At 39.3% G+C, this 16,450-nt stretch overlaps 1 protein-coding gene across 1 annotated transcript in view; it reads left to right on the forward strand.

The window, feature by feature from the left end:
- Positions 1–15,528, forward strand: part of LOC127629815 (uncharacterized) — a 148,473-nt gene extending 132,945 nt beyond the window's left edge. Inside the window, exons 2-3 of the mRNA XM_052107071.1 lie at positions 11,521–11,617; positions 13,840–15,528. Of these exons, the coding sequence (XP_051963031.1) occupies positions 14,147–14,821 (675 nt within the window). The 5' untranslated portion in view covers positions 11,521–11,617; positions 13,840–14,146 and the 3' untranslated portion in view covers positions 14,822–15,528. The remainder of the gene's footprint in view (positions 1–11,520; positions 11,618–13,839) is intronic.
- The last annotated feature ends 922 nt before the right edge of the window (positions 15,529–16,450 follow it).

Here is a 16,450-nt window from a genome sequence, read left to right on the forward strand (position 1 = left end):
AAAAATGTGTCTAGTGTGTCGCTGGTGCCACTTAAGAAACCATAACTAAGAAAGCAAAGCAGAATTTGCAGTAATGCTTGTGGATATCTGCTTTACTTGCTACTATGTGCCTCAAACAAAACTGAATATTTGAAGATTCAATATCACTAACATGGCAAATTTAGGCAAATCCAGTGATTATTTAATACTTATTAAAATCTGATTATATTTTACTAATTTAAGAGAGCGTTTTCCAGTTTTGTGTGCAATTTGCATCAGATGGTTAGTGCATGGTAGCAGGAAGTCTGTGGGTGGCAGTCTAGGCTAGTCTAGGCTGAGACTTCGCTCTTGCCATTTTCAACTATTGTATCATGGCCCCTTACCACATCCCCCACAGTTTTAGCAATAAATGCAATGATTTATTAATAACAAAAACTGTATACAATTTTTATGCTAAAATTAGAATTTTCTTGACCCATCACTTATAAAAAAAACTAAAACATCTTTTATATGCATACGTATACACTGGCGGCCAAACGTTTGGAATAATGTACAGATGTAGCCCTTATGGAAAGAAATTGGTACTTTTTTTTTTACCAAAGTGGTATTCAACTGATCACAATGTGTAGTCAGGACATTAATGAAGTGAAAAATTACTATTACAATTTAAATTTATTTTTTCAGAACTTCTTAAACTACTTAAAAGAGTTCTCCTAAAAAAAATCTTCCACATGCAGCAATGACAGCTTTGCAGATGCTTCACATTCTAGCTGTCTGTTTGGTCAGATACTCAGGTGACATTTCACCCCACACTTCCTGTGGCACCTGCCATAGATGTGGCTGTCTTGTCGGTCACTTCTCATGCACCTTACAGTCTAGCAGATCCCACAAACTCAATGGGGTTAAGATCCATATCACTCTTTTCCAATTATCTGTTGTCCAATGTCTGTGTTTCTTTGCCCACTCCAACATTTTCTTTTTGTTTTTCTGTTTCAAAAGTGGCTTTTTCTTTGCAATTCTTCCCATAATTCCTGCACCCCTGAGTCTTCTCTTTACTGTTGTACATGAAACTGGTGTTGAGTGGGTTGAATTCAATGAAGCTGTCAGCTGAGGACATGTGAGGCATCTATTTCTCAAACTAGAGACTCTGATGTACTTATCCTCTTGTTTAAGTGGATCTGGCATTCCACATCTCTTTCTGTCCTTGTTAGAGCCAGTTGTCCTTTGTCTTTGAAGACTGTAGTGTACACCTTTGTATGAAATCTTCAGTTTTTGGCAATTTAAAACATTGAATAGCCTTCAGTCCTCAAAACAATTATTTAATGATGAGTTTCTAGAGAAAGTTTTCATATTGACCTTAAAACATGCCGGTCTATTTCATACTGTAGCAACTCAAAAACAAACATAAACACAAACACAATGTTAAGTTTCATTTAATGAACCAAATAGCTTTCAGCTGTGTTTGATATAATGGCAAGTGATTTTCTAGTACCAAATTAGCAATTTAGCATGATTGGTCAAGAATAAGGGGTTGGACTGATGGCTGCTGGAAATGGAGCCTGTCTAGATTTGATCAAATATAACTTTTTTCAAATAGTGATGGTGCTGTTTTTTAAAAAAACAATTTCCTTCCGAAAATATGTATAATATTACACACACACACACACACACACACACACACACACACACACACACACACACACACACACACACATGTTGTGTTTCCATGTTTTATGGGGACTTTCCATAGACATAATGGTTTTTATACTGTACAAACTTTATATTCTATCCCCTAAACCTAACCCTACCCCTAAACCTAACCCTCACAGAAAACTTTCTGCATTTTTACATTTTCAAAAAACATAATTTAGTATGATTTATAAGCTGTTTTCCTCATGGGGACCGACAAAATTTCCCCACAAGGTCAAAATTTCGGGTTTTACTATCCTTATGGGGACATTTGGTCCCCACAAAGTGATAAATACACGCTCACACACACACACACACACACACACACACACACACACACACACACACACACACACTTTATATTTTAGCATCTTCATATAAATGTATACGATTATTTATCTTTATCTTATTAATTTGTTCTTCTTGTCTTTATGACTCAGTGATTGTATACATCCATTGTTTGATCTGTGTAATTTTGTACATCTTATTGAACCTTTATATACACAGTTTTAGCACAATGTGTGGACTTTTCAGATGGTCCCTTACCCACCGTAGAAAAAATTTCCTACTTATTTCAATGTTAAATGAACTATTTGGAACGATTTCACTGTGACACCATCTGACCAGTTTAAATATGGGACAAATCGTGTCCCTTATTGATAACGGTTTTAAACTTTTATTAGTGATTGTTTGAATGTTTGTAGCATATAAAAATAAAGATATTGTGATACTGAAAAGACTATTTGAGCAGCTGGTTCGTTATGACAACGGCTTCTGTCCCTCTTGTGCTGGTAAACAGCAGCACGACTGCAGATCTCACCGGTTTGATTGTACGCCTCTGAGCCCAGCCTATTTTAATCAAACTGTTTTGGTTTAATGAGCTATATGGTTAATACACCCTAAAAATGTGAGATGAAAATACAGAGGTGTATTTGCATAACAAATTCCCGCCTTCAGCCCAGACACATGGAAGCCTAGGAGTGCCAATTTCAAAAGAAAGAAGGAATACATTATCTATTAGTTTGAAAATAAATAAACACATTTAAATGTGTTTATGTAATTCATATTTTAAAATGTACTTATATTTATCAATAAAACAGCACATTAATAAGATTTTTAAGTGCACATTTTAAATTGTGTTTTAAAAAGCATTTGGCTATTGCTTTTCTTCATCCATTTGCCAGTTACTTTTCATTTTCAATTTCCTTTTCCTTTTCTTTCTCCAATTGAGAATCAAGACTGTTGACTTGTGAGAGCAACCAATGAACATTTGATACAGTTATAAGACTGTAAAGGGATTAATGGAAAGGAGGAGGCTAGAACCGGCTTGATATAAATAATATATATAAATAATAGTTTAATAATAAACTGAAACAAAAAGACACAAACATGTACAGGTGTTGGGCAGCTGCCCATAAATCTCTCTCTCTCTGACACTCTGCCATCTCCGGTATAATTTCTTTGGGCTGTGTGACATCAATTTCCACCCCATGAGGTCCAAATAGCTCTGAACCATTGCCATTTGTTTGTGCTTGATTTGTGCCATTCAAAGAAACATCATGATATTTTCCTTCCTTTTTATTAACAAGATAGCTTTTGGGAGCCTTGAATTGCATAAGCTAAACCCCATGTCAATCACTCTCACCTGACTCCATTGTTTGTGCTCGCTTCTAGTTTGTGCCGTGTTTTGTATCGAAGGATACATTTTTGGGCAAAGATTTAATCTTTCAGCCCATCAAACTCAAACACATCTCTCTTTCTTTGTCACGAAATATCAGCTTTGGCTGATATTTAAACCAGGGATGAAAACCACTCACCTTTCAGCTAAAGTCCCCTTTTCTGAAGCTAATTTGCTTAAACAAGATTATATCTATAGTAGTAGCAGTAGTCTACACAACCAGTCCAAAAGGACACTGACTAAGTTTTTTTTTACTTTTTAGGCTTATGGTCAAATGCTTGGAAATGCTTTGCCTAATTATAGATGTCTATACAAACCTTTTAGTTATTTGTTTTATTTATTTAATAGATGCCATGTAAAGTTAAAAAAGAACCTGGTAACATTTTATTTTAAGGATCCACAATAATGCACTAGTTAATCATAAATAAGGCCATAATTAATAATGAACTGAATGTTTATTAAGGTCATCTAAGCCATAGTTTACAACTTACTAAATGTTGTAAGACCCCACAATAATGCACTTGTTAAACATGAATAAAGCAGTAATTATGAACTTACTGAATGCTTAGTAAGACGATCAAAGCCATAATCTACAACTTATTAAACATTCTATTTCTGTGTAAAGACTTGTAGTTAATGCTCTATTTAAACCCTCACTAGACCCACTGCAGTTCACGTATCGTCCAAACCGTTCAACAGACGACGCCATCTCCACCACCCTCCATCTGGCCCTCACCCACCTAGATAAAAAGGACTCATACGTTCGAATGCTGTTCATAGACTCTAGCTCAGCATTCAACACAATAATTCCTCAGCACCTGATTGGAAAGCTGAACCTGCTGGGCCTGGACACCTCCCCCTTGATCAACTGGATCCTGGACTTCCTGACTGGGAGACAGCATCTCCACCACCACCACCACCACACTGAGCACCCCAGGGCTGTGTGCTCAGTCCACTGCTGTTCACTCTGATGACTCACGACTGTGCAGCAATGCACCGCTCGAACCACATCATTAAGTTCGCCGATGACACGACCGTGGTGGGTCTCATCAGCAAGAATGATGAGTCAGCATACAGAGAGGAGGTGCAGTGGCTAACGGACTGGTGTAGAGCCAACAATCTGTCTCTGAATGTGGACAAAACAAAAGAAATGGATGTTGACTTTAGGACAGCACAAAGTAACCGCTCTCCACTGAACATCGACGGCTCCTCTATGGAGATCGTCAAGAGCACCAAATTCCTTGGTGTTCACCTGGTGGAGAACCTCACCTGGTCCCTCAACACCAGCTCTATTACCAAGAAAGCCCAGCAGCGTCTCTACTTTCTTCGAAGGCTGAGAAAAGCAAATCTCCCACCCCCATCCTCACTACATTCTATAGAGGGACTATTGAGAGCATCCTGAGCAGCTGCATCACTGCCTGGTTTGGGACTTGCACCGTTTTGGACCGCAAAGTCCTGCAGAAGATAGTGAGGACAGCTGAGAGGATCATCGGGGTCTCTCTTCCCTCCATCAAAGACATTTACAAAAAACACTATCCACAAAGCAACCAGCATTGTGGACGACCCCACACACCCCTCACACAAACTCTTCACCCTCCTGCCGTCTGGCAAGTGGTACTGAAGCATTCGGGCCCTCACGGCCAGACTGTGTAACAGCTTCTTCCCCCAAGCCATCAGACGCCTCAATACTCAGAGACTGGTTTGACACACGCACACATGTCCTGAGTTGCACTTTAATTATTGTCACTTTATACCTGGCTGCTACCTCAATAACTGCTATGTGCATAGAACATTATCTCATAGTATGTTATGTTTACATTTGGCATTTTTAGAAACTGTCATCTTTTTGCACTACTGTGTACTGGTCGGCGCTGCACTGTCTCTCACTGTGCCTATTGTCCTGTTAATTTTTTGTAATTTATTGTACTGTCCCGTACTTTTTGCACACGTTTGCACGTGTACTTTAAATAGATATGTTATTTAGTCTGTGTAGTCTCATGTGGTTCTGTGTTTGTCCTTTGTTGTTTTATGTAGCACCATGGTCCTGGAGGAACGTTGTCTCGTTTCACTGTGTACTGTACTGACTGTATATGTGTGGCAACCACAAGGACAAAGTACACTATATTTTAATCTAGACTACGCCACCCTGGGAATTTCACCCAGAGAATATTACCCGCGCACAGGTTCCCCACTAAAGACAGGAAGACATGGAGACACGGGTATTTATGCAAAGTACAAAAAAGTTTATTATAATTTATAATAAAAACCCAGACACAGAAAGGCGACAAGCCTCAAACAATCAAATACGAAGTTCACAGAGAGACAGCTGCGGCCTCTATTTAGGAGGTGCCCTCGCAAAGGATATATTTTGTTCTCCTCAAACACACTACACACTCACGCTCACAGCACAAGAGCCCCAGTGAAATGATCAGTCACGGCACACGGTGTAAACACCACCACCAAAACAGGGAGAGGAACGGTCAATTGCCCAAGCAAAAAGGGCCGCAGCTCCTCAAAAACATACACACACACACACAACACTCTCCACACGCATACAACAAAAAGAAGAAAAGAAACAGGTTTATACAAGCTAGCAGGTGGATGGACAAAACCAAGTTCATCCACCAATAGGCCCAATCCAATAAAGAAAAACAATTAATAATGCAAATAATGAAATTCAGTAATCTTTAACCAAAGAAACAAAACAAGAGAAATTAATAAAATACACAAATCAAGACGCTTCATATAACTAAACAATCAATGTACAAATATAATAGTTACCAAAAAGACAATTATACAAAGAAAGCAAAAGAAAACAACCTATAACAAAACCTTAAATAAGCAAAGCGTCCAATGAGTGCGTGTATGCACTGCAGAGAATATGAAGGTGTAATTTGAGCACAGCATAAGCAAAGCGTCCAATGAGGAAGTGCGTGTATGCACTGCAGAGAATATGAAGGTGTAATTTGAGCACAGCAGCATCAAAACAACCTATAACAAAACAGCGGTGACACTGCACGGACTGTAGTTCTCCTGAAATTCACAAAAATGATTAAAAATCAATCTATATCTACATATCTATTTTAATAGAAGTTAGATGGTGACCTACCGTAGCTGCGGGTTCAGATACCCAAAAGGACATCCTTTTAATGGTTCACCACAGTCATCATTCACACCTCAAATCTCAAACTAAAAGGACAACGCAGGCGAGTTGCTACTTGACCAGTTGCTACACTTTAACAACAATGAATTAAAACCTGTCATACCCGCACCTGAAGGGCACAGACACCTGCACAACAGCCATCCGGAGGAAACCAATACCACGTTAGTAGTGGGACACAATGGGTCGCAGCACCAAACAGTCGTCCGCTCGAAACAGTCACAGTAGCGTGCGGCACGAAATAAAGCAGGCGAGAGTTCACAGGAGACGCGCTCGGAGCGGTCACAGCAGCGTGCAGCACCAAATAAAGCAGGCGAGATCTCACCGAAGACGCGCTCTAGCCTAAATACAAGTGCAAATTAATGACGTCACAGAACCTACTTAAATGCGGACAGGTGGGCTTCTAGCTCATTATGCCACATATGGTTGATTGACCACTTGATAAATAAAAACCACTTGACTTGACTATTTCTGAGACCCATCAAAGATCAAGTTTATAAACCGGTTTTAAGCCAGTAATTCATGCTAATTAGTAGCCTACTGGTTTTACAAAGCTGTTACTTATTAATTGAAAATATCTTGTAATAAATACCATTTGACCACCTGTTCTAAAGTGAAAAATGTACCTACTCAAATTATTGCTTTGTTTTGCATTTATTAGGTAGTATTCAAGTATGTTACTAAGTTGTTACTAATGAATGGCAGGTTAAACTTTTACTTACACAAGTTATTGATTTGATTGACACTTTCAAAGGATTATATCACTTTAACCAACAATAAACTGCAATCGTTTAATCATTCATCAAGCATTTAATTTTTATTTTGTTTGCCTTGGGACACAAATAGATTTTTCAGAATATACATCAAAAAAATTAATCACAAAAGCACCATTAAACAGTCATAAAAGTAATCCAATTTAGTTGTGCACTGTAATCCACGTCGTAGCACAGTTTGAGGAATAGACCCAAGTGTTTTATTCAATGATCTCCGTCTTCCTCAGCCCATAACATAACAGATGTGTAACAGTCATGATCAATTGAGTCCGCCTGGTAAATCGAGTCCCCATGGGGGTAACCGTTTGTAATGCCTGAGCAAACACCTTATCTTGTCACCATGATAGCATGTCACTGAATTCTAGGCTTAGAAAAACAAACAACGACACATCTTTAATTTCACAATCTATAACTTCAGATACATATTATTATGTGTAACATATGATTTAAAAGATATTAAATGTCATATTTACATAGCTAAAACTGCATATACCATAAAGTGAATTTGTACTATTTTTATTCAGGCACTGAATAGAGTACCCATTAATATGGAGCCAGAAATATGACAAAACAATTTGAATTGTGTAAATTTGAACGATAGACTTTTGAATTTGAATTATAAGTGTGATTTTGCCAAATTTAATATTTAATAATTTTAAATAAGTTTGAATTTGAATTTTTTAAACTCCAATCCTGGACATTTCATTTTTAATCAAACTGAATTTGTATTTTATGGCACAATTTTATAAATATGTATTTTCAAACAGCACATTTTTGGTTCTGAATTCATACACTATAAATATCCCGTTGTAAAAAATACAGCTTCAAGTTTTCAAGATGAAGAAGAAATTCAGAACACCAAATTCAATATTCTAAAACGCAGAAATTCAGATCTACAGAGAGTGGGTCAGAGATCAAACTTCCGTGTTCCACAGGGAAGAGTTGAGGGTCTCGGAAAAGTCGAACAGAGCGCTGTGGCCAATTAAAGGCGCATGATTCAAGCATGATTCAAAAGGTCGCCATTCTGACCATGAAGTGGTTCTTAAACTTTTTTGATTTATATTTTTATGGTTAGCACATTAGCACATTCTCTAGAGACATTTGTCTAAGCGGTCTCTGGTATTTGTTTAAGTATAAAGTATATTTAGTATGAAAGTGATTAGTATGCGTAAGAGAAAGCATCACATAAAACTCAATAATAATCAATGTAATTAATTCCAGTAAAAGTTATGTTAAGTGATTGTTTCAATTCACACAGTTCTAACAGTGAAAAGGTAAAACACTTGTTGGTTATTGCTTTTTCTCTCTGAAAATGGACATTTGGACATTTGACCTCAAATATCTTTGACATGTTAATTGCAATTATCTGTGTCAATTAAATTTAGCCTATAACATAATCGATTCAGGTACTGTAACAAGGAAGGACACCGGGAACTGGACTCTTCAAACAAAGGTAGGGAACTTTTAATTGAGCACTTCTCTGGTTTACAGCTTCACAATAACTCATCAGCTTCACAGTAAAGTTCTCGACCCAGTCTCTCTCTCCCTCTTGATCTGGTGCTGGCATGATCCTTTTATGCCACTCTCCCCAACCTCACTACAATTAGAGACAGGTGTTAGTCATAATTTCTGCACCCTTACCGCTCTCTCTCTAGACGGACACTCGACCCCCCACTGCCACACCGCCCAACTCAGGCAGGGGACATCCAGTCTGCCCCCCCCATTTCTGGACAGGAAGTCAGAAACAGCCAACTGTGCTCCCAGTCTGTGGACCACCTTGAATTTAAAGGGCTGGTGTGCCAGATACCACCGGTGATCTGTGCGTTGGTATCTTTCAAGCGGTGGAGCCATTGGAGTGGGGCCAGATCTGAGCAGAGAGGGAAGGTCTGTTCCATCAGGTAGTAAAGGAGAGTGATGACTGCCCACTTGATGGTCAGACAGTCCTGTTTTACAGTGCTGTACTTTGTTTCCCTCAAGGAGAGCTTGCAGTTGATGTACAGCACCGGGCGCTCCTCCAACTCCACCACCTGCGAGAGTACAGCCCCCAGCCTCCTGTCTGAAGCTTCCATCTGCCAAATCCAGTGTGGAGTAAAAACGAGCCGTGCCCAACCGATCGAGCAACTCATTGTTCTCATTGGGTAGGCATAAAATGTAGACACCGTGTTGACTTTTCTATAATACACACTGTATTTTAGTCGCACTTAGGCACCAGAACAACCAGGCTGGACCAGTCACTGTAGGATTCCTCTTACACCCATATTGAACATTGCATCTAATTCTTCCCAAACTATTTTTTAATGTTCCGGCAATTGGTAGGGACAGGTACGTTCCACCACCCGGCTTAGTCTCGATGTGGTGTTGGATGAGGTTTGTGTGACCCAGTAGAGGGGAAAACACATCTGCAAATTCTTGTTGTAGTTTGGCAACCTCTGTGAGTTGGTATGGTGCAAGGTGGTCTCCACAAGTGGGGAGTGATTGTGTTTTGTGTTTACCTCTGTTTCAAGCTCCACCCTCTCCAGAACTACCGTAGGCAATGCCACAGGCACCTCCCTACACAATTTCAGTAGGTTAAGGTGATACATTTGATGTGTGCCCCCTCTATCGGTTTGCTTAACCTCATAATCAAGATCCCCACTCGTTGTGTGACTTCAAAGGGTCCTTGCCACTTGGTGAGTAATTTGGAGCTCGATGTGGGGAGTAATAGGAGTACCTTATTTCCCGGTGCAAATTCCCTTAGCCAAGTTCCCTTGTTATACAGTCGTTCTTGAGCTTGGAGCAAATTCTCCGGTGTTAGTTGCCCCAAGGTGTGGAGTTTTGCTCTAAGATCTAGAACGTATTGAATTTCATTATTACTGTTTGAAGGTCCCTCCTCCCAAGCTTCGCATATGACATGAAGCACGCAGCGTGGGCGCAGCCCATATAGCAGCTCGAATGGGGAAAACCCAGTGGAGTCTTGCGGGACCTCTTGTAACTGCAAATAACAGGGGATCAAGCCATTTGTCCCGATTCCTAGCATGCTCGTGCATGAATTTAAGAATCATGTTCTTAAGGTTTTATTAAATTGCTCCAACAGGCCATCTGTCTTTGGATAGCAAACGCTGGTGCAAATTGTCTTAATACCCAATAATTCGTAAAGCTCACGTAGTGTCCGTGACATAAAGGTTGTGCCCTGATCGTTGAGGTTTTCTTTCGGAATCCCCACACGGGAGATTATTTTGAAGAGTGCCTCCGCAACACTGTGTGCTGAGATGTTGCGCAGGGTCACTGCTTCCAAATATCGTGTTGGATAGTCCACAAGGACCAATACAAAACAATGTCTGCATGCTGACCGCTCTAATGGCCCGACGAGGTCCATGCCAGTTCTCTCGAAGGGGACCTCGATCAGCGGAAGGGAGCACAGTGGCACTTTTGGGGTGGCCGGTAGGTTCACCAGCTGACATTCACAGCATGCTGCACACCACCTGCGAACATAGCCGCCAATCCCCGGCCAATAAGAATGGGCTATTAGTCAGTTCAGTGTTTTTCTCTCCCCTAGATGCACTGCCATGGGATTATAATGAGCCTCCTGGAACACCTTTTCCAGCGGCTCCGCAGTATTAAGAGCTGGGATCTTCTTTCGTTTGAGCATCCTGCATCACTCTATACAGCCACTCGTTTATAATTGGGAAATAGGGATATGAAAGTGCGACATTCGGCTGGAGTTGTTGACCATCGATCACTCTCACTTGGTCGAAGGCGTGTTTGAGGGTTTCGTCTCGTGACTGCTCCAAAGGGAAATCCCCTTTGGGAAATCCCCCAAGGATGGGAGGGGCTGCAGCCTCTCCCCTCATGTCATCCCGACGTGGAGCTGACGAAGATGGCCGTGGAGCTGACGAAGATGGCCCCGGCTCCACCTCCCCTGCCAGAGCATCGCACATTTCACATCTCTTCGCTTTTGTGCAGGACCCTGTTAAATAACAGGTATATTGAGTGTCTTTTTCGTCATATTTATTTTCATTTTAAAGCAACAGAAATGTAATTATATCCACTTTATCAGCAAGAGTGCATGAACGTGAATCCCATGATATCTCATGATATCAGGGTCCAATTTCAAAAGAAAGAAGAAATACATTATCTATTAATTTGAAAATAAAAAATTTGACTTTTAAACCAATTTAAAAATGGACAAATAAATAGACATTTACATTTATGCATTTGGCAGACACTTTTATCCAAAGTGACTTACAGTGCACTTATTACAGGGACAATCCCCCCGGAGCAACCTGGAGTTAAGTGCCTTGCTCAAGGGCCCAACAGTGGCATCTTGGTAGTGCTGGGGCTTGAACCCCCACCCTTCTGGTCAGTAACCCTGAGCCTCAACCACTGAGCCAATTCATATTTTAAAATGTACTTATATTTAGCAATAAAACAGCACATTAATAAGATTTTTAAGTGCACATTTTAAATTGTGTTTTAAAAAGCATTTGGCTATAGCTTTTCTTCATCCATTTGCCAGTTACTTTTCTTTATTGTTTGACTTTTGTTTTTCATTTACCATTTGTCAATCCATACCAGCTGAAGCCCAGGAGTGCCAATTAAAAAAGAATAAAGAAAAAAATAAATTATCAATCTATTAATTTGAAAGAAACAACTTGAATAAATCAATACATTTATAAATGGACAAATAAAAGGACACATTTAAATGTTTTATTTAATTCATGTTTAAAAATGTAATTATATTTAACAATAAAATTGTGCATTAATAAATCATATTTATTTCAAGTTTAAAATGTAATTAACTGTAGCAATAAATTAGCACATTAATTAGTCTTTTATGCACCTTAAAAGCATTTTAAAAAGATATTTGGCAATTTTTTTTTCTTAATTCATTTGCCAGTGGCTTTTCTTTTCAATTTTCTTTTCCTTTTCTTTCTCCAATTGAGAATCAAGTAAAAAAAACAAATGCCATTGGACTGTTGACTTGTGAGAGCAACCAATGAACATTTGATACAGTTATAAGACTGTAAAGGGATTAATGGAAAGGAGGAGGCTAGAACCGGCTTGATATAAATAATATATATAAATAATAGTTTAATAATAAACTGAAACAAAAAGACACAAACATGTACAGGTGTTGGGCAGCTGCCCATAAATCTCTCTCTCTGACACTCTGCCATCTCCAGTCGGCCTTTATCCCTCTCGGAGGCTTGATTAGCCTCATTAGGGGCCGGGTGTGTAGCCCTGCCACAAAGACATACCTCCTCTCCCAATTGCCACTTGAAGAGGATGTAAGTACGGATGATGGTACGAGCAGTTTATGTGATATTGTTGGATCTGCACATAAGAAACGGATGCAAAACATATCAGAAGTTAATGGTTGCTCATTCACTGTTGCTGTGAAATGTTAAACGAGGCCCTACCTGAGCATGCATAGTGATATGTGTCCAGGATGGGAGTTGGTAATCATGATGCTGTCAACAGAACCAGCCTCCCGACCCATGGCCCGAACTGAAACACATGCAGCATCAGCCATTTGCCTCACCGTACTTCACCGCTTCAGATACCGAACCAATGAAGAATACGCCAGATCCTGTACTAAAGCACCTCCGTGAAGTTGGCACCCCATACAATTAAATCTTTACCAAATCTATACCATTAAAAATGAACGTTTGTGCTGGTTCGGCGTTTGAGATATTACACATAATTTCTTTGGGCAGTGTGACATCAATTTCCACCCCATGAGGTCCAAATAGCTCTGAACCGTTGCCATTTGTGCTTGATTTGTGCCATTAAAAGAAACATCATGACATTTTCCTTTCTTTTTATTAACAAGATAGCTTTTGGGAGCCTTGAATTGCATAAGCTAAACCCCATGTCAATCACTCTCACCTGACTCCATTGTTTGTGCTCGCTTCTGGTTTGTGCCGTGTTAGGTATCGAAGGATACATTTTTGGAAAAAGATTTAATCTTTCAGCCCATCAAACTCAAACACATCTCTCTTTCTTTGTCACGAAATATCAGCTTTGGCTGATATTTAAACCAGGGATGAAAACCACTGACCTTTCAGCTAAAGTCCCCTTTTCTGAAGCTAATTTGCTTAAACAAGATTATATCTATAGTAGTAACAGCAGTCTACACAACCAGTCCAAAAGGACACTAAGCTTTTTTTTTTGACTTTTTAGGCTTATGGTCAAATGCTTGGAAATGCTTTGCCTAATTATAGATGTCTATACAAACCTTTTAGTTATTTGTTTTATTTATTTAATAGATGCCATGTCAAGTTAGAAAAGAACCCAGTAACATTTTATTTTAAGGATCCACAAAAATGCACTAGTTAATCATAAATAAGGCCATAATTAATAATGAACTGAATGTTTATTAAGGTCATCTAAGCCATAGTTTACAACTTACTAAATGTTGTAAGACCCCACAATAATGCACTTGTTAAACATGAATAAAGCAGTAATTATGAACTTACTGAATGCTTAGTAAGACGATCAAAGCCATAATCTACAACTTATTAAACATTCTATTTCTGTGTAAAGACTTGTAGTTAATGCTCTATTTAAACCCTCACTAGACCCACTGCAGTTCACGTATCGTCCAAACCGTTCAACAGATGACGCCATCTCCACCACCCTCCATCTGGCCCTCACCCACCTAGATAAAAAGGACTCATACGTTCGAATGCTGTTCATAGACTCTAGCTCAGCATTCAACACAATAATTCCTCAGCACCTGATTGGAAAGCTGAACCTGCTGGGCCTGGACACCTCCCCCTTGATCAACTGGATCCTGGACTTCCTGACTGGGAGACAGCATCTCCACCACCACCACCACACTGAGCACCCCAGGGCTGTGTGCTCAGTCCACTGCTGTTCACTCTGATGACTCACGACTGTGCAGCAATGCACCGCTCGAACCACATCATTAAGTTCGCCGATGACACGACCGTGGTGGGTCTCATCAGCAAGAATGACGAATCAGCATACAGAGAGGAGGTGCAGTGGCTAACGGACTGGTGTAGAGCCAGCAATCTGTCTCTGAATGTGGACAAAACAAAAGAGATGGATGTTGACTTTAGGAGAACACAATGTAACTGCTCTCAGCTGAACATCGATGGCTCCTTTGCGGAGATCGTCAAGAGCACCAAATTCCTTGGTGTTCACCTGGTGGAGAACCTCACTTGGTCCCTCAACACCAGCTCTATTACCAAGAAAGCCCAGCAGCGTCTCTACTTTCTTCGAAGGCTGAGAAAAGCACATCTCCCACCCCCCATCCTCACTACATTCTATAGAGGGACTATTGAGAGCATCCTGAGCAGCTGCATCACTGCCTGGTTTGGGACTTGCACCGTTTTGGACCGCAAAGTCCTGCAGAAGATAGTGAGGACAGTTGAGAAGATCATCGGGGTCTCTCTTCCCTCCATCAAAGACATTAACAAAAAACATTATCCGCAAAGCAACCAGCATTGTGGACGACCCCACACACAAACTCTTTACCCTCCTGCCGTCTGGCAAGAGGTACTGAAGCATTCGGGCCCTCACGGCCAGACTGTGTAACAGCTTCTTCCCCCAAGCCATCAGACTCCTCAATACTCAGAGACTGGTTTGACACACGCACACATGTCCTGAGTTGCACTTTAATTATTGTCACTTTATACCTGGCTGCTACCTCAATAACTGCTATGTGCATAGAACACTATCTCATAGTATGTTATGTTTACATATGGCATTTTTAGAAACTGTCATCTTTTTGCACTACTGTGTACTGGTCGGCGCTGCACTGTCTCTCACTGTGCCTATTGTCCTGTTAATTTTTAGTAATTTATTGTACTGTCCCGTACTTTTTGCACACGTTTACACGTGTACTTTAAATAGGTATGTTATTTAGTCTGTGTAGTCTCATGTGGTTCTGTGTTGTCCTTTGTTGTTTATGTAGCACCATGGTCCTGGAGGAACGTTGTCTCGTTTAATTGTGTACTGTACTGACTGTATATGGTTGAATTACCACTTGATAAATAAAAACCACTTGACTATTTCTGAGACCCATCAAAGATCAAGTTTATAAACCGGTTTTAAGCCAGTAATTCATGCTAATTAGTAGCCTACTTGTTTTACAAAGCTGTTACTTATAATTGAAAATATCTTGTAATAAATACCATTTGACCACCTGTTCTAAAGTGAAAAATGTACCTACTCAAATTATTGCTTTGTTTTGCATTTATTAGGTAGTATTCAAGTATGTTACTAAGTTGTTACTAATGAATGGCAGGTTAAACTTTTACTTAGACAAGTTATTGATTTGATTGACACTTTCAAAGGATTATATCACTTTAACCAACAATAAACTGCAATCGTTTAATCATTCATCAAGCATTTAATTTTTATTTTGTTTGCCTTGGGACACAAATAGATTTTTCAGAATATACATCAAAAAAATTAATCACAAAAGCACCATTAAACAGTCATAAAAGTAATCCAATTTAGTTGTGCACTGTAATCCACGTCGTAGCACAGTTTGAGGAATAGACCCAAGTGTTTTATTCAATGATCTCCGTCTTCCTCAGCCCATACCATAACAGATGTGTAACAGTCATGATCAATTGAGTCCGCCTGGTAAATCGAGTCCCCATGGGGGTAACCGTTTGTAATGCCTGAGCAAACACCTTATCTTGTCACCATGATAGCATGTCACTGAATTCTAGGCTTAGAAAAACAAACAACGACACATCTTTAATTTCACAATCTATAACTTCAGATACATATTATTATGTGTAACATATGATTTAAAAGATATTAAATGTCATATTTACATAGCTAAAACTGCATATACCATAAAGTGAATTTGTACTATTTTTTATTCAGGCACTGAATAGAGTACTCATTAATATGGAGCCAGAAATATGACAAAACAATTTGAATTGTGTAAATTTGAACGATAGACTTTTGAATTTGAATTATAAGTGTGATTTTGCCAAATTTAATATTTAATAATTTTAAATAAGTTTGAATTTGAATTTTTTAAACTCCAATCCTGGACATTTCATTTTTAATCAAACTGAATTGGTATTTTATGGCACAATTTTATAAATATGTATTTTCAAACAGCACATTTTTGGTTCTGAATTCATACACTATAAATATCCCGTTGTAAAAAATACAGCTTCAAGTTTTCAAGATGAAGAAGAA

Source organism: Xyrauchen texanus, chromosome 36 (assembly GCF_025860055.1).
Source record: "Xyrauchen texanus isolate HMW12.3.18 chromosome 36, RBS_HiC_50CHRs, whole genome shotgun sequence".
In the NCBI taxonomy this organism is placed as follows: domain Eukaryota; kingdom Metazoa; phylum Chordata; class Actinopteri; order Cypriniformes; family Catostomidae; genus Xyrauchen; species Xyrauchen texanus.